The following is a 27210-nucleotide window of genomic DNA, read 5'->3' on the forward strand; positions in this document are numbered from 1 at the left end:
GATCCAAAGGGAGGAGATTTGGAGAGGGTCTGGAAATGGAGTTAACAATCAGTCATGCCTATGTGTTGAGGCTCCAAAGAAACCCCAATGGTATGAGCTTCGGAGAGTTTCTGAGTAGGTGAACACAGCTATGTGCCAGGAGGGTGGTACACACCAATTCCACAGGGATAGAAGCTCCTGTGCTTAGGACACTTCCAGACCATGCCCTATGTATCTCTTCATATGGCTGTTCATATGTATCCTTTAACATATCTCTTATTATACAATAAGCTGGTAAACATAAGTGTTTCCCTGAGTCCTGTGAGTTGTTCTAGCAAATGATCAAATCCAAGAAGGGGGTCATGTGAACATTTGATTTGCAGCTAAGCCAGACAGACATTGTGGATAATGCTGTGATACTGTGCTTTACAATAAGAAATACATAATTGATCTTTGTCCATTGTTCCTGGCACATTGCTTGTAAAACCTTGCAATTCCCTGTATAAGATCTGTAGGGGCATCTTTTGCTATAATATTTGGCCTTTTGTCATTGGTTCCTGAAATAGCTCCAGAGCCATAAAGGTGAAAGGAGTGTCTTGTTATTCACAAGCCCCTTTCAACTTCATCTGAATTTGTGTTAATTAGGTGACTTTTGGAAATCCCCTAAGGATGGGGACTAGTTGTGAGGGGAACTAACCATGATTAGGCAGTTGGAAGTTTCAATCCTACCGCCTGAGCTCTGGAGAGGGCAGAGGGGCTGGAGGTTGGATCAATCACCAATGGCCAATGATATAATCAATTGTGCCTGTTTAATGGAGCCTCTCAGAAACTCCGCAAGCCAAGAGCATGGAAGCTCAGTACCCTTCCCGCATACCTTGCCCTATGCCTCTCTTCTTTCTGGCTGTTCCTGGGTTATATCCTTTTGTAATAAACTAGTAATCTAGTAAGTTCTATGAGCTACTCTAGCAAATTAATCAAGCCCAAAGACAAGGTGGTGATACTCTCCAACCTACAGCCACTTGGTCAGCAGCACAGGTAACAACCTGGACTTATGATTGGCATCTGAAGTGGGGGCAGTCTTGTGGGACTGAGCCCTTAACCTGTGGGTTCTGACACTATCTTCAAGTAGATAATGTCAGAACTGAGTTAAATTTGTGGGACACCTGGTAAGTATCTGCTGAGAAATGGAGAATTGTTTGGTGTTGGAAAAAACACACCAAACAGTAACCTGGAGACCTACTACTTGTGATTGGCATCTGAAGTTGGGGGCAGTCTCATGAGACTGAGCCCTTAACCTGTGGAGTCTGTGCTAACTCTGGTTAGTTTCAGAATTGAATTGAATTGTACAACACTGAGCTGGTGTTGGAGAATTTGTTGCTGTGGGAAAACTCCACACGTCTAGTGACAGAAGTAGTGTGGTCGTATTGTAAGAGCAAAGTAGAAACAGGGAGTTTCACCTCTTTGCAGGATTTAATTTATTTATCCAGATGTATGTATTTTGAATGTCTTCTCTCAATCTGTGACATCACTTTTCATTTTCTTAATGATGTCTTTGGATGAGCAGAAGATTTTAATTTTGAAGTTTACATTTATTAATTGCTTTTAGGTTAGGGTTAGTGCTTTTGGGGACTTTTATAAGAAATTATTTTCCTGATTTGTTCTTTAGTTTAAAAAATTAACAGTTAGTAAATGAGAATATATTTCAATTTTAAAGATATTAAAATTCAGTAAGATATTATTTCTCATAGTTTGCACAGTTTCATTAAGTTTCAAATATAAACCAAAGTGGTCACAGAAAATGGCAGAGCTGAAGTAATTTAAGTTCTATTTCTTTGCCTTCAAATCACTATTTCTTTTAATTCTGTTATTTAAAGGACTATGTAGTATCACATGGGTTATGAGTTGCACCTGAAGAAAGCTCAATGATTTCTAATCATAAATCCTAAACCAAGGGTTGACAAGCTTTTTCTGTAAAACTCCATATAGTAAATAATTTAGGCTTTGCAGGCCATGCATAGTCTCTACTGCAATTGCTTAACTCAGCTGTCCCAGTGCAAAAGCAGCCACAGACAATATGTACATGAATGAGCATGCCTGTGTTCCAATAAAACTTTATAGACACTGGAATTTGAATTTCATGTATAATTTTCACATTATGAAATATGGTTCTCCTTTTGATTTTTTTCAACCATTTAAAAATGTAAAAATCATTCTTTGCTCACAGGTTATACAAAAGCAGGCAGCAGGCAGATTTGTCTTGAGATATACAGTTTGCTGATCCCTAACCAAGGGAATTAATATTCCTTGCTGTTCCCTTTTGTGGGACAGGTTTACATCTAGGCTCACCCTTACACTGAAGGTATAGCCCTTTGAGGACAGCTCTGTTTACAGCAGAGGTTTCTTATTGCTTTACTTTGGTAGGCTGCAGAGTTTGTCTCCTGCCCTCAATAGTCCGAGTTGTGCAGATGAAGCTCAGGGTCAAAATGCTTTTGCATAAATCCCTGGGACAAAAGGTAGCTTGAGCACTACTTTAGCTCTCTGGGCTTCTGTATTCATTTTGCTTTTGTCCTGTGAATTTTTAAAATTTGTCAACGCAGTTATACATTTACCAATCATTTATTGCTGTTATCAGTAGGAGGGCTAGTCAGAATATTTTGCCATTCTGCAGAAACAGAGATCCTCTTCCTAGGGGTTATACTTCACTCCAGGCTAACAGCTCTTAAGAAAGAGTGTCAATACTGGTAAAATAGATTTAATGTTGTTTGGTTACTTAAGGTACCTCTAATGTAGGCAGAAACCTTAATCAAGATTTAATTCCTGTTTATAAACAAAATTTTGATGTATTATATATGGTAAAAATATTAAATTCAATCAGTAAGAAATACCAAATGGAGGAAATAAATCTTTTTCAGGGAAGATTTCTTTGTCTATTCTATCTAGTTTGTTTGATGCAGAACCTAACAAGATTTCACAGACCATCAGCTTTATAAGAAGGATCATTCAAGTTTTATTCTCTTTATATGCTCTTAACATACACATTAGCACAATTTCTGAAACATATTCTCTAAACAAGGTGTAATCTAATTACACCTTGTGTAATCTAATTCAGAAGTAGTTCCTAATTCTGATAAATTTTTCTTGTATGGACAGCTTCTAACAGACTTTGCCAAATAGAAATTTATGCTATCACTTTAGTTTTTAAGTGACATTAAGACTTTTAACCTGTACATGAATGCCAAATTCCTTGCCCCACCCCCTTTTAAAGAACATTTAAGTTTACTCTCTTAGCAAATTTTAATTATACAATACAGTGTTATCAACTATAGTCACCATGTTATATATTAGATTCTCAGATGTTATTATCTTATAGCTGAAAGTTTGTAACCTTTTACAACCTCTCCCTATTTCCTGCCATCCCCAGACCCTGGAAACCACTTTTCTACTCTGTTTCTATGAGTATAACTTTTTAAAAGATTATACATAAATGATACCATGTAGTATCTGTCTGTCTCCATCTGACTTATTTCATGTAGCCTAATGCCCTCAAGGTCCATCAATGTTGTCACAAATGGCAGGATTTCCTTCTTTCTCATGCCTCAATAATATTCCATTGTGTGGAATATATTCATATACACACACACACATACACTGCATCTTCTTTATCCATTCATCTGTTGATGGACACTTAGGTTGTTTCCATACCTTGGCTATTATGAATAATGTTACAATAAACACAGGAGTGCAAATATCTGTTCAATATTCTGTTTTCATTTCCTTCAGACCATGGTCCTTTCCTGGTATGATTAAAAGGACAGATGAATACAAATTCTAGATTATCAATATAATTTAGGTTTTGCACAAGCTTCATTTCTGGTGGCCAGACTTGTTTTAATTTTAGATGGTCTAAGACTATTGGCTAGAGAATGTGGCTGGCCTTTGTCCCCAGTTTCTGTGAGGTAGCGTCTAAATCCTTGGAATTTTGCCAGTGATTGGAGTGGCTTTGTTATTCATGGTGGCTTCTAGAGTTTATACTAATGAGATGACTCAGGATGGGAGAGAGACATGCTAGAAAGAGCAATCATGTGATTAGAAAACTGGGACCTTGAGCCATATAATATCAGCACAACCTCTGGGAAGGGGTGGGGGGGATGGAGACTGAGTTCAACCTTATAGCCAACGATTTAGTCAATCATGCTCACGTAATGAAACCCCAGTAAAAACTCTGGACACTGAAGCTCAGATGCACTTCCCTGGTTAGTGATACACTAAGCATTGTCACACATCAGTGTAAGGTGGGTAGCTAACTCCATGGGGAAAGGACACGGAAACTTCACACTTTGGGCCCTCCCAGACATCACGTTATGAGTCTCTTCTTTTGGCTGGTTCTGGTTTGAATCTTCTTTGCTATAATAAAACTATAATTTACATTTAGTGCCTTCCTGAATTCTGTGAATTGTTCTAGTGAATAATCAAACCTGAGCGGGTCATGTGAACCTTCCAAATTTGTAATCAGCTGGTCAGAAGTGAGGGTAGCTGTGGGAGTTCACAAGCTTGCAGCTGGTGAATGAAATGAGGGCAGTCTTGTGGAAGATTGTGCCCTTAACCTATGAAATTTGGCCTAACTATGAGTAGAGTCAGAATTGCATTGCAAAGCCTCTACCATATTTATTGCCACTTGTATTCCTGAGCTACTTTCCCTTATCTCTAAGTTCTTTGGTTCAGAGAGAAACTGTGACCATTTTTAAAGAGTAAACTTGTTATGCATTACATAATTTTTAAAAAAAGAACTGTAATTGTAGATAGCAGTGATTATTTCTGAAGTAAATCAGACATCAGACATTTTTATCCAACAAGCTTTTATTAAGTATATTCCATAGGTACATTCTAGTTAGCAGGATACAAAGATAATACATAATTCCTGCTGCTAGGGAGTGTAGGTCTAGGAAAGACTCAGACAAACCATTACAGTAGAATTAATCAGTGTGATAAAAGAAACATGAATAGGAAACATGGTAATGCCAAATGAGTAGGTGAGAAAGAAAAGCAGAGGCCTGGAAGAAGTGCTGTTAGGATTGAAGTTTGAGAGCTGGGCAGGGAATGGCCAGAAGGAAGGGTAAAAAGGGGAAAGAGGACAGCGTGGAAGGTGGAGAGTGGAGTGACCTCTGGCACCGGACACAAAGTTGAACTGCACATAGCAGAGGTGAGAGTTGCAGCTAGAGAGAAACACTGGGCCCAGAACATAAAATGCCTTATATGTACTACGCTAAGAAGTTTGGAGTTTATCTTAAATGTAATGGGGAAGCACTGAAGGATTTCAAGAAGGGGAATAAAATAATAAAAGATGTGTTTCAGAAAAAGAAAATTGAAGCAGTGTTATAAATAGAATAAATATCAGATGAGATTGGAATCAGTCTTAAGAAGTGATGAGGTAATTCTGGGCAAAAACAGTAGGCTTTGGAATTAGGATAGAAAGATGGAATTAGAATCAAGAGACAATAAGCAGGTAAACTTGGCTTAGCCTCATTTGATTTTGAGGGGGGAAGCACTTAGGGAGGCATCAGGGTTTGGTCTGGATGGTGCTTCTCTTCATTAAAGGGAATCCAGGAAGAAAAGCATCCATGGTGGGAAGAGTAGGATTCAGTTCTGTACATACTGAGATACTGTGAAACAAGTAAGTATAGCAGATATATGGCTGAATATATGAGATGGCAGCTCAGGAAGGTTACTGCAAGTGAAAATATGACCACTGTTAAAGGTTATAACTTTAACAATGATTTTGGAACTACAGGAATGAATAACACCATCAAATTGGAGTCTGTAGAGCAAGGAAAGAATAAGATCAAGAAAAGAATCCCAAGAACACCAACATTTGAGGAGTAGATGGAATCAGAACATAGAAATTGAAGAGAAATGGTGTCACAAACCAAGGAAGGATCAACAAAGCTACAGAGATCCAGCAGCAGAAGGTAACGCAGGTCATTAAAGACCATGGTTTCATTGTAGAAGGGATGAAAAATCAGATAAAATGGATTAAGAAAATAGCAGGCATGAGGAATTTGAGATGACCTCTGGCTATTTTTTCAAAACATGGTGTGTGACGGGAAGAAGTATTGGATAATAGCTAGATGGGGCAAAAATTAGAGGAAGGTTGTTCTGATTATTTTTAAGATGGGTACACTCTAATATGCTGAAGGGAAAAAGCAAGCAGTGAAATTAGGAAAGAGCATAATGGATGAAGCAAGGGCTCTGTGAATGTGGGAGAAGAGATTAAGAGAAGGGGTAGAGGGATACATGTTCAACAAACAATATGAGGAATACTGTATTGAGTAGGAAAAAAAAAACAATGGTAGGGATGGCACTACAAAGAGAAAACTTAAGTTACAACTCAAACTACTTACAAGGACAGGAAACTCACTAACAATGGCTCCTATTGAGCCTGCTAATCTTTCAAAATGATACAAAATAGGCAACAATTTATATACATTCTCTACAGAGGAATGCTATGCATAATATCAGGCTCAAAGAATAAGAAGTATGTTGTGCCATGTTTCATTTTCTTGAGGAAGCCAGGAATTAACTATTTTTAAATTAATTAATTAATTAATTAATTTTTGGCTGTGTTGGGTCTTTGTTGCTGCGCACAGGCTTTCTCTAGCTGCAGTGAGTTGGGGCTACTCTTCGTTGCGGTGTGTGGGCTTCTCATTGTGGTGGCTTCTCTTGCTGCAGAGCATGGGCTCTAGGCGCACGGGCTTCAGTAGTTGTGGCTCACAGTCTCTAGAGCACAGGCTCAGTAGTTGTGGTGCATGGTCTTAGTTGCTCCGCTGCATGTGGGATCTTCCCGGACCAGGGCTCGAACCCGTGTCCCCTGTATTGGCAGGCGGATTTTTAACCACTGTGCCACCAAGGAAGCCCAGGAATTAACTATTGAAATAGATACATAAGTGGATATTCTGTTTCTGCTGAGTATGCAGAATGCATGGCCATATTGTTGAGGTGTATTTACAACACTTTAAACTAGTAATCACTAGTACTCATTTTTCTATGAAAAGAGTCATGAAAATAGCCCACAAAAGCTGACTGAACTCATCCTATAACTGAAATTTTTCAATAGGACTTTGGCAGTTTTCATGCAAACAACAACAAAACACTCTGAAATGATGGTGGTACTTAACTGTTTAGAATCCTCACAAGGTGAGTCACTCATTTCTGCATACCAACCCCTCAGGGCAACTGATTCAAATTTATGTCCAGGAAACAGGCTTCAGACTGGGAACTTATAAAAATGGGACTCACAAGAATCCCATTATGCCTGTATACTGTGTGGAAGATTGATATTTCCTTACGTCTTCCCGGAATCTAGGTAATAATACTCACTTTCCTGTATGGATTGTATGGTCATCAAGTAACCTTCAAGGTGGTATCCAAAAGAAGGAATGTCCAAATTAGGAATATACATCCCCTACCTCTCCCCAAACACTAACAAAGTTGACAAACTGACACCCATATTTTTGTATGTCCGAAACAGATAAATGTAGTTAGTTTTAGCCCACTGCTAAGAAACTGGTATTCTGGGTAACCTGGAAAATCCAGTTAATATGTTTGCAAGGCTGAAGTTCATCTGCAACTAGCTGGGCTCCCTGGACAACACCCACCAATACAGTCTTCCCGAAACTGTGACATAAATAAACTCTGCTTACCTGGAGACCAGTCAAGCATCCAGAAAGAGCTTCCTTGTGTTACCTAGATATTATAAAAAGAACAGAATTAGACCAAGCTATTAGAGCAGTATCCAGTTTAATTAATCCCTTCTTCCCTCTGTTCTCCCACTGTACACTGCCTGTGCCTTTATTATAGCATGTGTATCACTGCCAATTATCATGTTATCACTATGGAACATAGCTATTTATGCTGTTTTTCCCACCTGAATATAATTTCTAGAGAGCATAGATAGTAACTTATGCTTTTCTTTTTCCCTAAGAATACAGGACACATAGCCTTACACACAACAGACACTCAATAAATATTTGCTATATTGAACCAGGCACAATTAAGGTCAATTAGGTATTATAGGGCTTCAAATTAGTTGTGAAAGGAATTAAGCTAAATCTCTGCATGTGATGGACACTCATGAATGTGCAAGAATCTGTCAAAAATGTGATCCTCCAGATATGAGTAAGTCTAGCTCTTGGGGGCTTTTGGGGAGAAAGGCATAAAAGTATTCCAAATAATTTGCCAAAATGAGTAATAATCTCAACTCTCACTATGCCTATTTATTCCTGTGTCCAGCTGATTATAAGTGGGAAAAAAAATCCCACAGCACATTCTGGTTTTGTTGAATTTCACAAAAAACTGGATTTCATATTTAAAATAATCAAATGTTAAGACAGCCTTAGAAAGATTAAACAAAGGTTTTTTAAGGATACATTTCTTGGTGGTTTTAACCATTACGAAAGTGAATGCAGAGTACTGTTAACCTAGATCTGAATTTATTTTTATTCTCCTGACATCTGACATAAACTTCTAAACATAAGAAACAGGTTCCAATTTGCATCAACAACAGATTTTAATCAATCCCTGTCCTCCCCTCCCCCATTTAATTATGTTCATGGTCATCCACATTGATTTATATAATCAGTGAATCTCAACTTATTTTGCCATTGAGTAGACTCAAGATTGATTATCACCTCACATACAAATCACTACAAGAGTTTACCAAATCACTTCCCTGCTTCTAGACTCTCCCCTCTCAGTTCCATTAAGCATATCTACTTGATGGCTCTTGTTAAGTGGCAGTCTCACCAAGACACTCTACAAATATTCATTGAGCACCTGTTATGAGCAAAGCACTGATATAGGTGTTATAGAGAAGATAAAGACCAGTAAAACACTGTGCTTGCCCTTCAAATCTACAGTCTAACTAGAGAAGTAACATGCAATCGTAGTAAAACATTAAAGGAAATCAGAAGAGGAAGAAAGGAAAAATTGCAGCTCAGGTGAGATACTATAGATGAGCGGCTTCTGAACTACAATTTAAAGGATGAGATTCCTATGGGATAAAGTAGAGGAGTGTTCCAGGTGGATGCAACAGCACTGAGCAATGAGTGGCTGTGAAAGTTGAGGCAAGTTAACCAGAAGCAACATACAAAGCAGATGAGATCAAATAATTAAAGACTACAAACACTGGGCAGGAAACTCAGCACATGCTATCTAATGAAGACCACTCTTTAAAAGTGCTATTCTATCTAGTACATAATGATATGGCATATAATATTACTTTAAAACAAAAACAAACAAAGAAATCAAATAATGCAAGATTCAGGGTACCTACGCAGGCAGGGGCATAGCAGGTGAACAATAGTTTAAGAAATAGAAAACTGGTCACTGGGCCACCATGTGCAGTTGTACAGTTGTATGTAGTCTATGTGAATGGCACTTTCTAAAGTTGTTCAGTGCGCGACCTGTTCAAAAGTACTCAGTAACCCTGATGGTTTCAGACAGGTGAGTAATTAACTTTGCCGGGGTCTAGCTTTGCAGAAGGGAACTCATTAATGTAGAGATGGGTCAGAGGGCAAGAAATCAAGTCTCTCAGAAGACTGAAATCAGTTGTACGGTTCAAAGTCTTGAAACAAGATAGAGATGCAGGTCCTTATACCTTAGGAACAAGATATAAGCAATGTATCAAGATAGTATGACTCTGAGTGTAATTTCTATGTAAGAATTCTTATAGCTTCTTTAAGAAAAGGATTGGCTCCAGAGTCTCTCACCACAATGCCCCCAAACACCCCCAACTTACTGATGGAGTTTAATTGGCCATAGAACAAAGTTATTAGGAAGGAAAATATGTCATCACATCATTATTTAAGAAAAAAATGTTTAAGCCTTTATTTATTTTTATGGTTATTAATACCATGTTTGCTTCCTTTCATTACAAATAATATTTCAGCTATGTTATAATTTTTAAAAACTTGGAGCTTTAGCCTAGAAATCTGTATGTTTTCAGAGTACAAATATATTAATGGCACATTCACTTTTTGGGTGGGGGGAGGGGAGAGAACGGTCCTAAAGTGCAGTTTTACTTGGACACATAGAAACTGTGTAAAATTGGGCTTCCCTGGTGGCACAGTGGTTAAGAATCTGCCCGCCAGTGCAGAGGACACGGGTTCGAGCCCTGGTCCACGAAGATCCCACATGCCACGGAGCAACTAAACCCGTGCACCACAACTACTGAGCCTGCACTCTAGAGCTTGCGAGCCACAACTACTGGGCCTGCGTGCCACAACTACTGAAGCCCACGCGCCTAGAGCCTGTGCTCCCCAACAAGAGAAGCCACCACAATGAGAAGCCCGTGCACCGCAACGAAGAGTAACCCCCACTCGCCGCAACTAGAGAAAGCCCACGCGCAGCAGTGAAGACCCAACGCGGCCAAAAATAAAATTAATTAATCAAAAAAAAAGAAATTGTGTAAAACCAACTGGCCAGAGAAAATCTTCGTTTAGTAATAATATCAGCTAATGTTAATTGCTTACAACATTGCAGGCCTTTCATATACACTTTACATACATGATCACATTTAATCCTCACAAAAAAACCTAAAGGTAGTAATATTTATAATGGCAGCTAAGAACTGAATGATTACTAAGTACAAGACACTGTTCAGAGCAATTTACATTTAGTATTACCTCATTTAACCCACAAGACAGTTCAATGAGATAAGTACCTTTATTATCTTCATTTTACACATAATATATCTGAGGATTCAGGAACTTTCCTAAGGTCAAATTGCTAGTACAAAGAGCCAGAATTCGAGTCTAGTAGTCTCACTTCAAAGCCCAAGCTCTTTCTTACTCACAGCTTTCTACTGCTTCTACAACTGGTATTCAAGGAGTAAATAATATCTTTGATACTATTGTTAGAATTTCATCAAGTGCATATTATTTAATGAATGTCCAAAGAGGAGCAACAAGCAGAAGCAAAGATAAGATTAAAATAGATCTTACTTGAGTCTGGATCCCAATAAGCCATTATTTTCAGAAAATTTAATGGGCTTTGATAGTGAGGTGATGAAAATTGCTGAAAAGAAACAATGATACTCAGCTACAGCAGAAAACTACTGTAAAACAAGCAAAAAAACAAATAAAATAAAGTAAAATGCAAGGAAATAAGGTTAGGGTGAATCATATCCTATGCCTGCCTAGGATCCAGAAAATGCAAACCAAATCTATTCCAAGAAAATTAATTTTGTGGAAATTCTGCAACTTGATATAGACAGGGGTTTAATTTTGTTTTTTTTTCTTTTTGTTTATTTTGCGGTACGCGGGCCTCTCACTGCCGTGGCCTCTCCAGTTGCGGAGCACAGGGTCCGGACGCACAGGCTCAGCGGCCATGGCTCACAGGCCCAGCCGCTCCGTGGCATGTGGGATCTTCCCAGACCGGGGCACGAACCCGTGTCCCCTGCATCGGCAGGCGGACTCCCAACCACTGCGCCACCAGGGAAGCCCCAGGGGTTTAATTTTTGTTTAAAAAGTTTCTAGATTTATCATAGGAAAAAAAAACACTCTAAGTATCATAAGTGACCGTATTACTGAATCTGAATAACTCAATGTCTACACAGTTTATTAGTGTACACATTTAATAACAACTTATACGGTTTTTAAAAAATTTATATTCTGGTTATGCTAATTTCCAGGCTTAAGGAATTACTGCATTGCTCACTGTTTTATATCAGAATCTGTTGAAGGAGGGAAGGTAGGAAAAGAGTACGATGACAAAGAAACTTACTGGGGTTTAGAACCATGAAATGAAGCAAAGGCCCACAGGTGCAGAGCCCAGGTTGATCCCTGGTCTAGTATTCTTTCCATTCTAACCTGCTTATTCTACAGAAGGAAGTTTCTGAATCCTGGAGTGTGTCTTAGAAATCATCTAGCTAAAAACATCAATTTCACTGAGAGCAAAACCAGTCCAGGGCTTCCCTGGTGGCGCAGTGGTTGAGAGTCCACCTGCTGATGCAGGGGACACGGGTTCGTGCCCCGGTCCGGGAGGATCCCACATGCCGCGGAGCGGCTGGGCCTGTGGGCCATGGCCACTGAGTCTGCGCGTCCGGAGCCTGTGCTCCACAGCGGAAGAGGCCACAACAGTGAGAGGCCCACGTACCGCAAAAAAAAAAAAAAAAAAACAGTCCAAATTCACATAGTGACTGGCAACAGAGCCAGAGTGAATGGGCATCCTGACCACAGGTATTCTCTCTGGGAATAATTATATTTAGGCACACACAGTCATTGGTGCACACATATTCTCACTGAAAAAAAGTATCTTAGTTTATAATTGGTTTACTTACTTACAGGTACAGATTCACCACTTAAATAACATTGTGATGGGGGAAATAAATACTTATGCTTTAAAACAACAAGTAAATTTATTGTACACAAATTTACACAATGTTATATGTCAACTATACCTCAATGAGCTAGAAAAAATATTGCTTGTTTAAGTATAGCAAGGAGATTAAAAAAATGACAGTGTTTATCTTTAAAAATAAATAAACTTGCTTAGAAATGTTTTCAATTAATACTGTCTTTAAAAATACTTTCATCCAAGGTGAATTCCACACTGAGTCTTCAAGGGTAGGTAGGAGTTAGCCAGGTGAGGGAGAGAGGAAGTGGGAGTCTCAGGGGAGGACAAGAGAGGAAGCTGTTCCAGGCAAGTGTTCAGTATAAGCCAATGACAGCAAAGAAATAAACAATATAGTGTGCATGGAGGACTTCTTACCAGGTTTGGTATCATTAGAGACTAATGTTCAGCATAAGAGATGAGGCTGGAAAATTGACTATTTAAAAGCTGAAAGTGAAATATATAAACTATAAAGGGGATCTATTTTGATTTGTAATAGAATGTTCCTCCTTTCTCTTTCAAGATCACATTTTCTATTTTTTCATGAGCAAACTATATTTACCTACTTCAGTTTTTAAATCAGCTTTTTACTGAAGTATAATTTACATACAATAAAACTGATCAATTTTCAGTATACAATTCAATGAGTTTTGACAAATATACAACCACCACCACAATCAAGATATACAGTATTTTCATCACTTCAAAAAGTTCCCTCATGCCTCTTGCAGTCAATGCTTTCTCCCATCTTTGGCCCCTGGCCACACCACTGATCTTTCTGCCACTAACCTTTTACCTCTTATAGAATTTTATATAAATGGAATCATATAGTAAACAAACAAAAAACCACTTTCATCCAATACAAAAATTGATATTGTTTTAATATTAAAGAATAAACAGGGAAACAGGGACTTGCCTGGTGGTACACCTGCCAACGCAGGGGACACAGGTTTGATTCCTGGTCCGGGAAGATCCCACATGCCATGGAGCAACTAAGCCCGTGTGCCACAACTACTGAGCCTGCACTCTAGAGCCCACAAGCCACAACTACTGAGCCCGTGTGCCACATCTACTGAAGCCTGCACACCTAGAGTCCACGCTCCACAACAAGGGAAGCCCCTGCAATGAGAAGCCCGCGCACCACAACGAAGAGTAGCCCCTGCTCACTGCAACTAGAGAAAGCCTGTGCTCAGCAACGAAGACCCAATGCAGCCAAAAATAAATAAATAAATACATTTATTTAAAACTATTAAAGAATAAAGAAATTAAAGAATGACTCAAGAAAAAAAATACATATGAGGTGATAAACATCTTAATTATCAAGGAACTGCATACTAAAACCACAATGAGATAACAATACACACTCACCAAAATTCAAAGGACTCACCATACCAAGTATTGGCAAGGAAATGGGGGAACAGGAACTCTCGTCTCTTGCTGGTGAGAATGTAAATTGTACAAACACTTTGGAAAACTGTTTGGCACCAACTACTAAAGTAAAAACACATGCATCCTATAACCTAGCAATTCCAATTCCTGGGTATATACCAAGAGAAATGAGTGCTTATGTCCAACAAAAGTCAGATACAATGTTCAGAGCAGACTTATCAAACTGTACACTTAAGATTTTGTGGACTTTGCTGTATGTAAGCTATATCCCATTTCCAAGGTACTCTTTTACTTATCTATGTTGAGATCCTGAGATTCATCCCTGTTGTTTTATGTAACAGTAGTTCATTTTTTTCATTGCTGTATAGTATAGTATTGTATTGTATGAATGTACCACAATTACTTTTTTAATTGTTGTTGAGTATCTAAAATTTTTAAAAATTGTTTCAAACCCAAGTGAACATCTTCTCTGCTCATCAGTAGATTTTGTTTACTATAATACTAAGAAACAAAGTCCATCTACATGCTAGCCATCTTCTATTTTAAGTATTAACATATTGCCAAGCAATATTTATTTGGTGCCAATCAAGTTTACAGTGCTGAACTCAATTAAATGATAGAAACAAAGTTTTTCTCAGAAAGTACCTCAGAGTATAATAATAATGTTTGCTTAAGATGACCCTTTGTGAATCAATAAAATAGTCCATCTAGAGGACTGGTCTATAATGAACTATGTGATGATTTCAGAGAACTATTGTGAATGAGGAAAAGAATGAGAACCAACCTAGGTGGGAGATAAGGGCTGATTCTCATAATCTGATGGACACTGTAGATTACTATAAAATTAATTTCAAACTCCATATCTGCCAGTGTTGATTGAATCTTTACTAATTGCCTGACACTATGCTAAGTCCTTAATATGTATTCTTTCATATATCTTCACAATAATCCTATGAGGGATGGTATTATTATCACTATTTCCACAGATGAGAAAACTGAGGTTTAGAAAGGGAGTGAACTACTGAAACCATATACAAGCCCCTGTGTCCCTGTCCTTGGAAGTAAAAGGCTTTTGCTTTAGTTTCCCAGGCCTCCCTTGAGTCTCAAAAGGCTGACTCAAGAGTTAATGATTAGGAAATGTGAAGATGTGGAGACAAATAGCCATTGGGCTGGGAAACTGGTAACGGTTTAGACTATAAATCTGCCACGTGGCAGAATCACCGAACTCCAAGTTCCGTAAAAGATATAAAGGCCTGACACATATTCCTAAGTTGTTTTTAGAGGAAGCAGACCCCCATCAGATGTAAAAATGCTGACCACATGCACATAGACCCTAGACCCATTGAAACCCAAAGGTTGATGATGCTTGAAACTTTACCTTGATGCCAACAAATCTGAGAACTATGCATGAGCTGATCATGTACCCTGCAGTCCCCTCCCTCACAGTGCCTTTAAACCCCTTCCTTGAAAGCCATTGGGGAGTTTGGGTCTTTTGAGCATGAGCTGCCTGTTCTCCTTGCTTGGCACCCTGCAATAAATGCTGCACTTCCTGTCACCACAACTCATTGTCAGTAGATTGGCTTTATTGTGCACAGGTAAGCAGACCCAAGTTTGGTTCAGTAACACTACTGAACAGAAAACACCTAAACTTAAACCAAGGTCTGAGTGACACGAAAACCTGAGTTCTTAATAATTATGCAAACTTCTCTCTGCACAGTTCTTCCCTTATGAATAAAAAATGTATTTATAATATATTACCATATGTAGATATACACTCATTCATTCAACATACATCTATTGAGCATATGTGCCAAACACTGTTCTAGGTATTTCCTTCACATTAGTAAATCAAATGGAACAACAAATCCCTGCCCTTGTGGTGCTTATATTCTAGGACAACATGGACAATAAATGTAATAAGTAAGTAAATTACACAGTTATGTTAGAAGATGAACATGTGCTCTGGGGGGAAAGAGCAGATGAAGTGATTGGAAGTATCAGTTTTATACAGATTAGGCCTCACTGAGGAGGTAAATTTTGGGCAAAGACTTCAAGGAAGTGGAGCCAGAGCCACACAGATATCTGTGGAGGGGATGGTGGTGGTGGTAGGGAGAATAGCAGGAAGTGAGGTAAGAGAAATACAAGAGTAGTAGAGTGAGGGGGTGTGTGTGGGTTGATAGACTACTTTTAAGAACTTTGGCTTTTGAGTGAAGGGGAAACCACCCTCCTTCTCCCACCAAATCTTGGCTAATTGAGATATGTTTCCCTAAATAAATTTTAAAAGGGCAGGATGTAGTTTTTTAAGCGTAGAAAGAGTGAAACTATGTATCCCTGATTCTACCTTTTTAGCAATATTCTTTGGAGGAAGGAATTGCCAAGTATAAAAATGGGTTAGAAATGAAGAAACAAAGTTTACACACACAAGGAAACATCTTGGGGAGTTACTTTACACAAAAATATAGGGTTGTAAGTGATTTTCTTACAATCAGTCCACATGGTTACTCTTTCAATCTATTAAGCTAGGGTTAAAAATAACAGTAAAAATTCCATATTTTTCACAGAAAATCACTATGGATATGGAGTTTTTTAAAAAATATATATTATTGTGTATTTTACATGATCACATCATATAAAATGTGTAGATGAGCAAGATCACTGAATAAACAATTACCTTTTTTCCCCCTGAGTAAGCAAATGCACAATAATGTAACTTCAGAACTTTTCTTGATCTTAGTAAATATAACTCTGTCTTCTGAAGCAATGCTATCTTTAATTATAACTTATTTGTGAATTGTTAGAAAATAATGACAATCAATTCAGGGTTTCTAAGCTCTACGAATATTAATCAAAATTCCCTCTAACAAAGAGGCAATCTCTGGGAACAGCTTCAGAGTAAAATAATACTCTCTATTCACAATAAGGTCAGATGGAGTTTACTCAGTAGCCCTGATATCTTCTTTTCAGAAGACACACAATGAACTCAAATAGGAAAATTGATGGATGAGTCCTTTCAGATGTAAGGTAATTACAATTTGTTCATAATGTAATGCAGTGTCTCAACTGTGTGTTATCACTTTAATATAAAACTACTATATGATGTGTTTATGACAATGGAATGGAAAACCCATCAGTATTAACTTCTTATGACTATCTGCATCTCTTTTTCACATTTTATGACTACTGCTTGAAGGTCTTAGATTAGCTATAAGAAGAATTTCTGACAGTGAAGGTACTAAAAATGAGCATCTTAAAGATCTTTCAGGAAAGGCATGAATGTTTACCCTCAGGGATGATTTGCTATTGTCCTACATGAAAGCAGAAATAGAAAGCAGAAAACTCTTCAGGCCCCCCATGATCCTTGTTATTCTTTACACTAAAAAGGCTTTTACCCCCCCTTTTTTTCCCCTAGAATAATGGTTCTCTATAACCATGCCCCTGTCTTCTGCTACGTATGAAATTTCATATTTGCTATGACATTAGAAATAAATATGCTATTTGCTTTCATTATCATCAAAATAATGTTACAGTGTTGATTAAAAACTAATTTGAAACTGTTTTAAAGCAAAATTCTCAAGGCCCTGCTGAAATTAGATGAAGAAATGATATCATTTAATCAGCTATATGCTTAGATATGTATGTTCTGTTAATCTGTTACCTAGATGAGGGGTTTATCTTTCACGCAAAATGCAATCATATGTGTACTTATGTCTGTAACTCCCTTGGAAATGCAACAAAATAATAACATGGGTTGATGGCTGAGTGGGTGGATAAATATATGATTGAAAAAATACAGCAAAATGTTAAAACTGTAGAACCTAGGAGGTCACTGTATGGACACTTACTGTAAAATTGTGTTAACTTTTCTATATATTTGAAATTTTTAACGATAAATTGTTGGGGAAAATGCAATCATACTTGAAACCTGTTTTACATGGCAAGGGAGAAACCAAATCACACAGAATAATTCTGCAAAAAAAGATGAGACCAGTTTTTGCTGCTTATATTGAGTTGAGGAGGAAAATGACTGCCATAACACCTTTATCAAACTACCTCCAGAAAAGTCATCCAAATTCACACTGCTATTGAGAAATGAAGGCAGGCAGAAAGGTTGGTTTGTTCAAGAATTCTATAGTGAAAGTAAGTTCCTTTAACTGAATTTTGAAAAGTAAGACTTGAAATTACTTCTGTATCTAAAAATACAATATTTCTTTACCTACTCAGAATAACTTCATTTTCAATATAGATTTCCTGAAAGGAGATAAAGTATACCTTCCTTTGGATTACTAATTATTCTTTTTGGCAATGCCTTTTCCCTATGAAGCTGTTTGAAATCACTCAAAGAAAACAAAAACATGTTAAAAAATGACCAGTACATCGGAAAATTTACATACTAAATATGATATCATTTAATCAGCTATATGCTTAGGTATGTATGTTTTGTGCATATAAAGTATATATGATATGTGTCATAAGCCTTTCAACATAAATGACTTTCTAAAGTGTCATAAGCAAGGCATCTTTATGTTTGATAATTCTATCAATGATTTTTTGGTAGTCATCAAAAGCATATCACTCCCTGTATTTCGTACAGACAGAAAAAGACATCATCTCAAAGAAATTGCTCAGCTAGTAGTGGATAATGACCTATTTAATAAAGATTTATTGAATACCTACCATGTGCCAGACACTGGGCTAAGGCTTAGGGATGAGAATATAAATAAAATACAGTCCCTGACTTCATGAAATTTACAATTTGGTAAAGAAGATACACAATTACAAAACACTTAAACTGACCAGTAAGTATATGTGTGGAGTGTTACTGTAAGAAAAAGGAGATACCTAACCTAGCTGGGGGATCTCTGGGACTGCTTGCTGAGTTTAGTCTTAAAGAATGGGTAGCAGTGATTTAGGCAGGAGAAAATGGGAGAGGGTACTCTATGCTGAGGTGGCCGCCTGACTAAAGGCACAGAGCAGCATGTTGTGGGCACAGAACTGTACTGCTAGAGAAAAAGCTCATGGTATGTAATGGAGACAGATGAAGCTATGGAGGTAGGCAGTTGTCATATCATGGATGATCTTGTGGGATATATAAAGGAGCCTGGACTTTCTCTTGGCCTGATAAGGATTTAGAAGTGGAGTGACATTTTCAGATTGTATCTTAGCTAGATCTCCCTGGCTCCTGAGAGAAGGATGAATGTGAGGGAGACATGGTGACCAGCTGCAGGAGTGACATAATGAGGACCTGAATCAAGATTGTGATGGTAGGTATGGTTTCTACTGAGAAAGACCAGCAGATTGTCGGATTAAAATGTGAGGTGATTTCCAGGTGTCTGGATTGGATAAGAGTCAATAGATAACAAGGTCTTCCCATCAAAGTAGATAACACAGAAGGAAAAGCCAAGTTGAAAGCTGATGGATTCAGCTTTGGATGTGTTGGATTTGACATGCCTCTCAGTTATCTAGGTGATTTCCAGAAGGAAGTTAAATACAGGATGCTGAGGAGGAGGTCTGAATGGGAGGTTGAAATTTGAGTCAGCAAAACATAGAGATATTTGAAATCGTGAGACTGAATATTCAGGATTTTGTTTTTGTTTTTGATTTTAGCCATTCCAATAGGTGTGTAGTAGTAGCTCATGGTGGTTTTATTTTTTATTTCCCTAATGATGTTTTGCATCTTTTCAAATGTTTATTTGCTATTCATATAACTTCTCTGGGGATGTGTCTGCTCATAATATTTCCCCATTTAAAAAATTAATTTGTTTTCTTATTATTGTGTTTTGAGAGTTCTTTGTATGTTCTCAATATAAGTCTTCTACCAGATATATGCTTTGCAAATATTTTCTCCCTGTGTGTGGTTTCACTGTTTTCTGAAGACCATAGTTTTTATTTTGTTTAAGTATAATTTTTTCATTTTATCTTCTCTGCATCATGCTTTTGGTGTTGCACCTAAGAAATCTTTGCCTAAGTAAGGTCACAAATATTTTCTCCTGTTTTCCTTTGGAAGTTTCAAGTTTTTCACTTACATCTATGAGACATTTTGAGTTTATTTTTGTTTATTGAGGAATGGATTGATATAATGTGAGTGGATAGAACCAACCACTAAGAGTGTACACAATGAGAAGGCCAAAAGGTGGATGAAATTCGGGGAGAAAAGATAAACCTAGGCTAAAGGAAGTGGAGTTGAGCAAAAAAGACACAAGGCATTGTCAGAGAAGCACAAGGAAAACTCTGAATAATCAACACTGTCTACTAAGATAAGCAATGGAACTTGTCTTCTGAACTTGGATGAGGTCATTAGTGACCTTAGGAAGAGCATATTCAGTCAAAACAAATCATTTCGACATTGAAACTTCATTTAACCAACCACTTTAAGAATTCCCCCTGTGGAAGCATTGGGACGAGGTCTGAAATGCCTGAGCATTCTTAAAGGTCACTTCTCGGGGCACAGGAGGGTGCTGGCCTTCCCGACACTGACGATGACTGAGACAGATTCCCGTCACGCCCCTTGGGGCACTCCAGAATGAGGTCTTGGGGACAAGCCCAAGGAATCACCGCCCCGCTGGGAAATCTGAACTAACACTCACCAACGGGTTCGCCAAGCTGGCAGCTCACGAGGGAGGCAGCTGGTGAAACTACGGCCGAATGAAAAGGCGAGGATGGGAACGTGCGCACTTCGGCAATCCCGGGGCAGACTAGGGAAACCCCTTCCACCCGCCACCCCCTAGTGCGTCCGGAGGAGGAGAGGGGGAGGGCGTGGGGCTCCTCGGGCCAACTTCGCGGCCGGCTCTCCTCGCGGGCGAAGAGCTCCGGCACTTAGCCGGTCCCAGGCTGGGGGCTTAAACATAGGGGATCGCGGGCAGGCCTCGTCCGTTCCCAAAGGTCACGCTGTGGGCACTGGTCAGACTCCCTCCGACCGGCTGACCTTTCGCCTCTCCGCCCCAGCAGCCTGGGTATCATTCTTAGTCGCGGTGGGACAAGGTCGCCCAGCCAGCTGACGGAACGAGCCATCACTTCCAGCTAGTCGTAAAGCGCCGCAAAGCGCAGCGCCGGCGCTTTGCGGCACCGTAGGTGAGGCTGCTGCGTGGATCCTCGCTCCGCGCAAATCCTTCGGGTGGGCAACTTCTTCCGGGAAACCGCGGCAGATAGGAGTTTGGGGAGGACGGTGACCCAGCTACGATTCTCTCAAAGGGTAATTGATCCTAGGTTTGTGTAACAAGAGAGAAAGTGGGTAGGGTTGTTTATAAACAGTACAGTCCTTATTTAAAAGCCTTGAAGTAAGGTTCTTAAACCTCCCTCCTTGTGACATGCCGTCCCTCCTCGTGCTATTTTGGTTTTCGTCTAAGTGTTCATCACTAGATTTTAGGCATCCTCCATGTAGCTGACACTTGATTTTCTTATTCATTTCGTCCTGCAGTCGCCCTCCCCCTGGACTTTGAAATGCTTTACATGATCGGTTTGGGCCTGGGAGATGCCAAGGACATCACAGTCAAGGGGCTGGAAGTTCTAAGACGCTGCAGTCGAGTGTATCTGGAAGCCTATACCTCAGTCCTGACTGTAGGGAAGGAAGTTCTGGTAGGTGCTTAAGGCTTTCCAGCCTCCTGGGAAGAACGATATTTAACAGCTGATTTTTATTACACCAAGCTGAACCGAATTTTTCAGGTCTGTTGGTTCAAATCCTTTAAAACACATGCCCTGCTTATTATTAAGAATCTGAGGAGTACAAGAATGGAAATAGCACACTAACCAAGTGACTTGGAAAATGAAAGGGTGCTTTTTCTTACTTTACAAATCTAATTGTGTAGCTTTCTCCATTAAAAAGGAAAGTTATTTTACACTCCTGGGGATAATTATCAGAATCTCGTATTTCATGAGATAGACAAGAAATCCTTTCTGAGTTGAGTGCTAATGAGGTGCTGACAAGCCTTAATGAGTTGGTAATGTATTCAGGAACCAAGCTGAAAAGCTCCCCCCTTTGAAGTATTTCCATAGGGAACGGTAATCGCCTTTCTGTCTGTATCATATCCAGAGAGATCTAACCTTTGAATAGACATCTCCCAGTAAGGCTTATACCTATACACTTGGATGTATTGAGTGAGCCTGGAACTTAGTAACCGTAGAATTTGCTAGTATATCATACGTTTACCTGGCTTTGGTTAAGGGCTCAGTAAATTTTGGAGGAGGGGTCAAATTCAGGTTCATTGTCAAATTTCAAATACAGTGTAAATTAAGATGAAAAGATTGATGGACATGTTATAGGAGGAGGGAGAACATTTTAGGATTGTCTGGTCTATCAAGTCTTCCAGAGAAAAAGGTGACCTAGAGAATTTCAGGTCTTCTGGCCTCTCAGATTCACAGCCCAGAGAATTCTGAAGGTCTCAGAGTTTCTTTAAAATCTTAAAGAAGGACTGCTACTTGATTGGCCATGCATTGAAATAAAAGTTGTGTCTAATGAACAGCTTTTATTTGTTGGCTCCAGTTTATTAAGATGGAGCCAGAATATCCAAGCTCAAGATGATAGAAATGTTCCTCTCTAATTAGTGATAAAGGACAATTAGAATGAACTTAAAATCTTTTTAGAGAATATAGACAAATCAGTAGTTTTATAGAATTGGGCGTGGTTTTATGTCTTTGCTCTGTCACATGTTAACATGTGACCTTGGACAAGCCCTTTAACTATAGTTTCTTACTTTGTAAAAAGAGGACAAAAATGCCTACCTTATAGGATTTTAGCATAGCGTCTGGCACAAAAGTGTTCAGAAAACATGAGTTGTTAACAGATGCATTTCCAAATGTGTCTAAACCTCAGTTTCTTCATTTGTCAAATGGAGATAATAATCAGTTGGAAGGCTGTTAAGATTATATCATTTATTAAGATGATGTATTTGAAAGTGCTTTGCAAATTTAAGTGTTAGCTAAATGTTAATTTTGGTTGCTATGATTTTTTTTAGGTATTTTTTTTTTTTTCCAAAAACATATTTGTAGAGTTACTACATACAGGGTCAAGATCTGGGGCTGAGCTCAACCTCACAGGTAAATTATATGTACTTTGTTAAGGTACTAGAATTCTATTTCTCAACAATAAAAAGTGCTAATATTTTTAGAACACTTATTATGCACTGTTTTAAACACTTAACATGTAGAACAGGATTATTACTCTTTAATTACTGTTCGCAGTTTTAGAGGCACAGAGAAACTTGTCCAGGGCCATACAGATAGTGAATGATAGAGCCAGAATATGGGCCAAAGCAGTCCTCAGCTGAGATCCACCACTTTTGACCATACTGTGTCTCTGTACTCTTAGGGATAGATAATAGCTTCACAAAATATAACGTCACAGAACACCTACAGAGAAGTTAGAATTCAAGTAAAGTGGTCGATCCTGGATCCCCCCCGTCACAAAATTCCACTGATCTGCTCTCCGTGAGCCCCTCTGGGTCTTCAATTCATGTTCTTCCCTGAACAACTTTCCATACATCAGCCAGCTTAAATGAATCCTTTCTGGAATAAAGTAAGGTATAAATAAATACAATCATGCCTTATATTGCCCAGTAAAATTTGAGAACCACTTTATCTTCAGCCACTTTCTTCCTTTAATTTCTACCTTTTCTTTCTTTTTTAAACAAATTACTTAAAAAAGTTGTTAAGATGTGCTCGTACAATCTGGTCTCAATAACTCTAGATAGTTATTATACAGTGAAAAAAAGATGGGAAAATTCTGTTTTCTGCAATGAATATATGCTTCCTTTTATCACTAATTACACAAAATAATTTTTTTAAAAAAGGGCCACATGGATGTTGCTAAAGAAATCTAGAATTTATCTGTTCTTACATTGAAAGCTATTATTTTCAAATTGCCAGATGGGTAGTATCGTTTATATATTCCCTATTATTCAGAAGTTAATTAAACTAGAGACAGTGAATCCAGGAAAGACTTTTAGTTTTGGTATATACAGTTTGGATTTCTTTAGGCACTTTCTGTGGCTAAATTATTATCTTATGTGCCGATTTGATATAACGCACCTATATACGTTATACAACGAGATATAAGCTATGATCTTCATTCTCAAGTGGGTCATGATTCATCTGTGTTTACCCAGGAAAACTTAAATAATACTGGAAGATGTAAATAACAATTCATGACAGTAGTGGAAGAGAGAAACTATAAAATTATATTTCTGACAAGAACTTGATTATTTTATTTAAGCCAACACTTTTTCACCAATTAAGTAGTAGAAGCTATCTCAGATAGCTACTAGGTATTAATTACAATTGAGGTACATGTAAGAGAGAAGGTCACTTCAGGCTGTGCTGGTCAGGGAATACTATGGAACAGATGGAATTTGAGCTATGTTTTCAAACGACACATCTCAATTGTTTTATTTTTGTTTTGTTTCTTTTGTTTAAATCATGGTCCAAATACAAAATGATAATATTTGTATAGCTCTTCAGGATAAATGGAGGAAGCTGCTCATGGCCTGCGAGGACTAACTTTGGGGCCCTAGCTACCCTGCATAAAGCAGAGATCATTCATCTCTGCTTGTCTATGCCCCATTTGCAGTTCTGTGAAGTCCTGCAGTCAACTAATGTTCTGTGTCCTTGGGCAGTCATTTAAATTCTTTGCTCTCTTTCATATCTGTAAAACAGGAATAAAGATAGTGCCTATGTCATAAATTGTGGTAAAGATTAAATGAATTCATATGCACAAGTTCTTAGAAGAGTGCCTGACCACAGAGTAAGCCCATTGTAAATGTATTATTACAGATATTGTTATTATAGATGATATTTGATAAGGGAAAGAGCAAGAGACAGTTATTACTATAGATAAGATTTGGTAAGGGGAAGAGAAAGAACATTCCTTGCTGAAGAAAAAATAATAGTGAGCAAAAGCAGGGAGGAGAAAAACAAATATTTGCTATAACTTGTTCTTGGGCAACACCAAAATAACTTTCATTTTCCTCTGGTGTATCTTTTCCCTCTTTTTTTCCTTCCAGTTTTATTGAGATATAATTGGTATACAGCACTGTAAAAGTTTAAAGTGTATAAGTGACATAATGATTTGACTTTCTCACATCATGAAATGATTACAATAACTTTAGTTAACATTCATCATGTCACATAGGTACAAAGTAAAAGAAAAAGAATTGTTTTCCTTGTGATGAGAACTCTTCGGATTTACCCTCTTAACAACTTTCATACGTAGAGTACGGCAGTGTTAATTATATTTATCATTGTTCCTTCTCCTTTCTTCCTAACATACTTCACCTCGGTATACCAGCCAACTCTGTTTCCTTGTCCTCCTATCTAACTGCTGTGGATTGAGATTGGAGGGATAGGAGAGAACAGTAAAGAACTTTGCATTGAGAAAAATGAGGCCATCAGCTATGACCTTTATTAGCTTCCTATTTATCCTTACCCTAAATCTGAATCTGTCCTCCCTCCAGTCTTAGAAAATGACTTGTAAGATGAGGTTCTCTTCCTGTTCAAGTCTAATGCCATCTAGATGGGTTTTCTTTCAAACGTCTTCTCTCCGTTCCTTTGGAACCTTACTCCTGTCAATTATTCTTTCTTCTTTATGTTCGATCTATATTAATATCCTTTTGTCCTCTCAAGGGTCAAATACAGTTGACCTTTGAACAACTTGAGTTTGAACTGCACAGATCCACTTATATTTGGTTTTTTTTTTCCATAGTAAATACTACTGTGCTACTTGATTCGAGGTTGGTTGAATCCACGGTTATGGAGGAATCACGAATATGGAGGGCTGACTATAGGTTATACTCAGATTTTTGACTTTGTGAAGGGTCGGCACCCCTAACCCCTGCATTCTTCAAGGATCAAGTGTATTGTCCATTCCGAAAACTCTCCTTTTTTAAACCTCTTTTCCCCATAGTTATTATTCTGTTTCTCTCTCCTTTTTCCAAAGCTTTTTGAAAAAGCAGTATACTTCTCTTGTCCCCCCACGTCCCCTTATGTCTCAAGACTCCTACAAGCTGAATTCCATTTCTCTGAAATACTTCTCTGTTTATTGAACAATTATTTAGTACCTGAGAACTCCAGAGGATAGTTTTGAATTTTTGTCTGTTTTACTTCTTTTGACATAGTTGACTATTCCTTGAAACCGACTTTCAAGACATGGCTCTCTATTGGTTTTATTCCTGCTTTTGCATTTTTCTCGGTCCCCTTTGTAAGCTCCTTATTTTTCCATTCCTACTTTAAATGTTAGTGTTTTTGTTTTCTTTTTAAGATTTTTTTCTTGCATTTGTTTCCATATGCTACTTTGAGCCTTTACTCTTCTTCTTTTTGACTAGGTAATATGTTAAATAGTTTGAAACTCAAAGATACTAAAAGCTATATATACATCAAAAGATTTCTATCCCAGTTATTCCTTCTGGAGGCAATCATTACTAATTTCTTGTGTATCCTTCCAGAAATACCCAAAAGTAATTTTAGCTGTTAGTTTTTACTTTCTTCCCTATATACAAAACCCACCAATGGAAAACTAAGAACTAATTTTGAGTTTTACCTTCATTTTCACGAATGGAGAAGATTAGGGCTGAGATACGAAAACTGTCTAATCAATCATTGGATAATATATAGTATAAATTTAAAATCATTTGTTAAACGGTGCTGCTTGTTTTTTAAATTTTCCTTTCCTGACCCTGACTAGCTTTGATGTTCCTATAGCACATATAATGTGGTAGTTAATTCCCTGCTAGACATTATGCTCCATAGGGCAGAGGTCATGTGTGTCTCATTCACACTGTTTCCCAACATCATGCATAGAGCTTGGCATGGAGGTCGTACACAGAAATATTTTTCAAATGAGTGGTTGAACGAATACATAAATAAGTGGTTAAGATAAAAATAGTGTAGTACCAGTCTATTTCTGCTTTAGCAATCTCTTCCTTTTTTTAAACATTCTTTTTAAAGAGGATCAACCTTTGATTATATTGAGGTGTTAATGTGTGTTTCTCTTTAAGGAGGATGTTTTAAAAAAATAAATAATCTGTTGTTTCAATTAGATAATGAAATATTTCTTGGTTAGGGTAAGTGATAAATATGAAGTGATCATGATAAAAGTCTTGAGGAGAGAGTGGATTTTCTGTTGTTAAGTCATTTATAAAATATTGGATAGGATTACTGCCAGCATTAACCTAGTAACATGTGACTCCTTGATTTTTAAGAAATGTTAGAAGTTCAGAAAAGAACATTGTTTCCTTCAGTTTTCAATAATCATATGTGTGTTCTCTTACATATGTGAATATAAATGTTCCGCAGCTGTTTTTTGTTTGTTTTGTTTTGTTTTTTGGCTGCATTGGGTCTTTGTTGCTGCACACGGGCTTTCTCTACTTGTGGTGAGCGGGGGCTACTCTTGGTTGCATTGTGCGGGCTTCTCATTGCGGTGGCTTCTCGTTGCAGAGCACAGTCTCTAGGTGCACAGGCTTCAGTAGTTGT

General features: G+C 38.0%; 1 protein-coding gene across 3 annotated transcripts in view; it reads left to right on the forward strand.

Annotated features, from left to right (window-relative positions):
* Positions 1-933: 933 nt before the first annotated feature.
* DPH5 (diphthamide biosynthesis 5) overlaps positions 934-27210 on the forward strand; it is a 56699-nt gene continuing 30422 nt past the window's right edge. The window contains exons 1-3 of one of the 3 annotated variants that reach the window (XM_029230743.1): positions 934-1014; positions 5768-5945; positions 21170-21327. In XM_029230743.1, coding sequence (XP_029086576.1) covers positions 21193-21327 — 135 coding nt within the window. In that variant the 5' untranslated portion in view covers positions 934-1014; positions 5768-5945; positions 21170-21192. Of the gene's footprint in view, positions 1015-5767; positions 5946-20824; positions 20945-21169; positions 21328-27210 lie in introns of those variants that run through there. The other 2 variants (XM_029230742.1, XM_029230741.1) reach the window with 2 other exon arrangements.

The sequence above is a fragment of the Monodon monoceros genome, unplaced genomic scaffold (genome assembly GCF_005190385.1).
Source record: "Monodon monoceros isolate NGI ecotype Baffin Bay Population unplaced genomic scaffold, NGI_Narwhal_1 Super_Scaffold_18, whole genome shotgun sequence".
NCBI lineage: Eukaryota > Metazoa > Chordata > Mammalia > Artiodactyla > Monodontidae > Monodon > Monodon monoceros.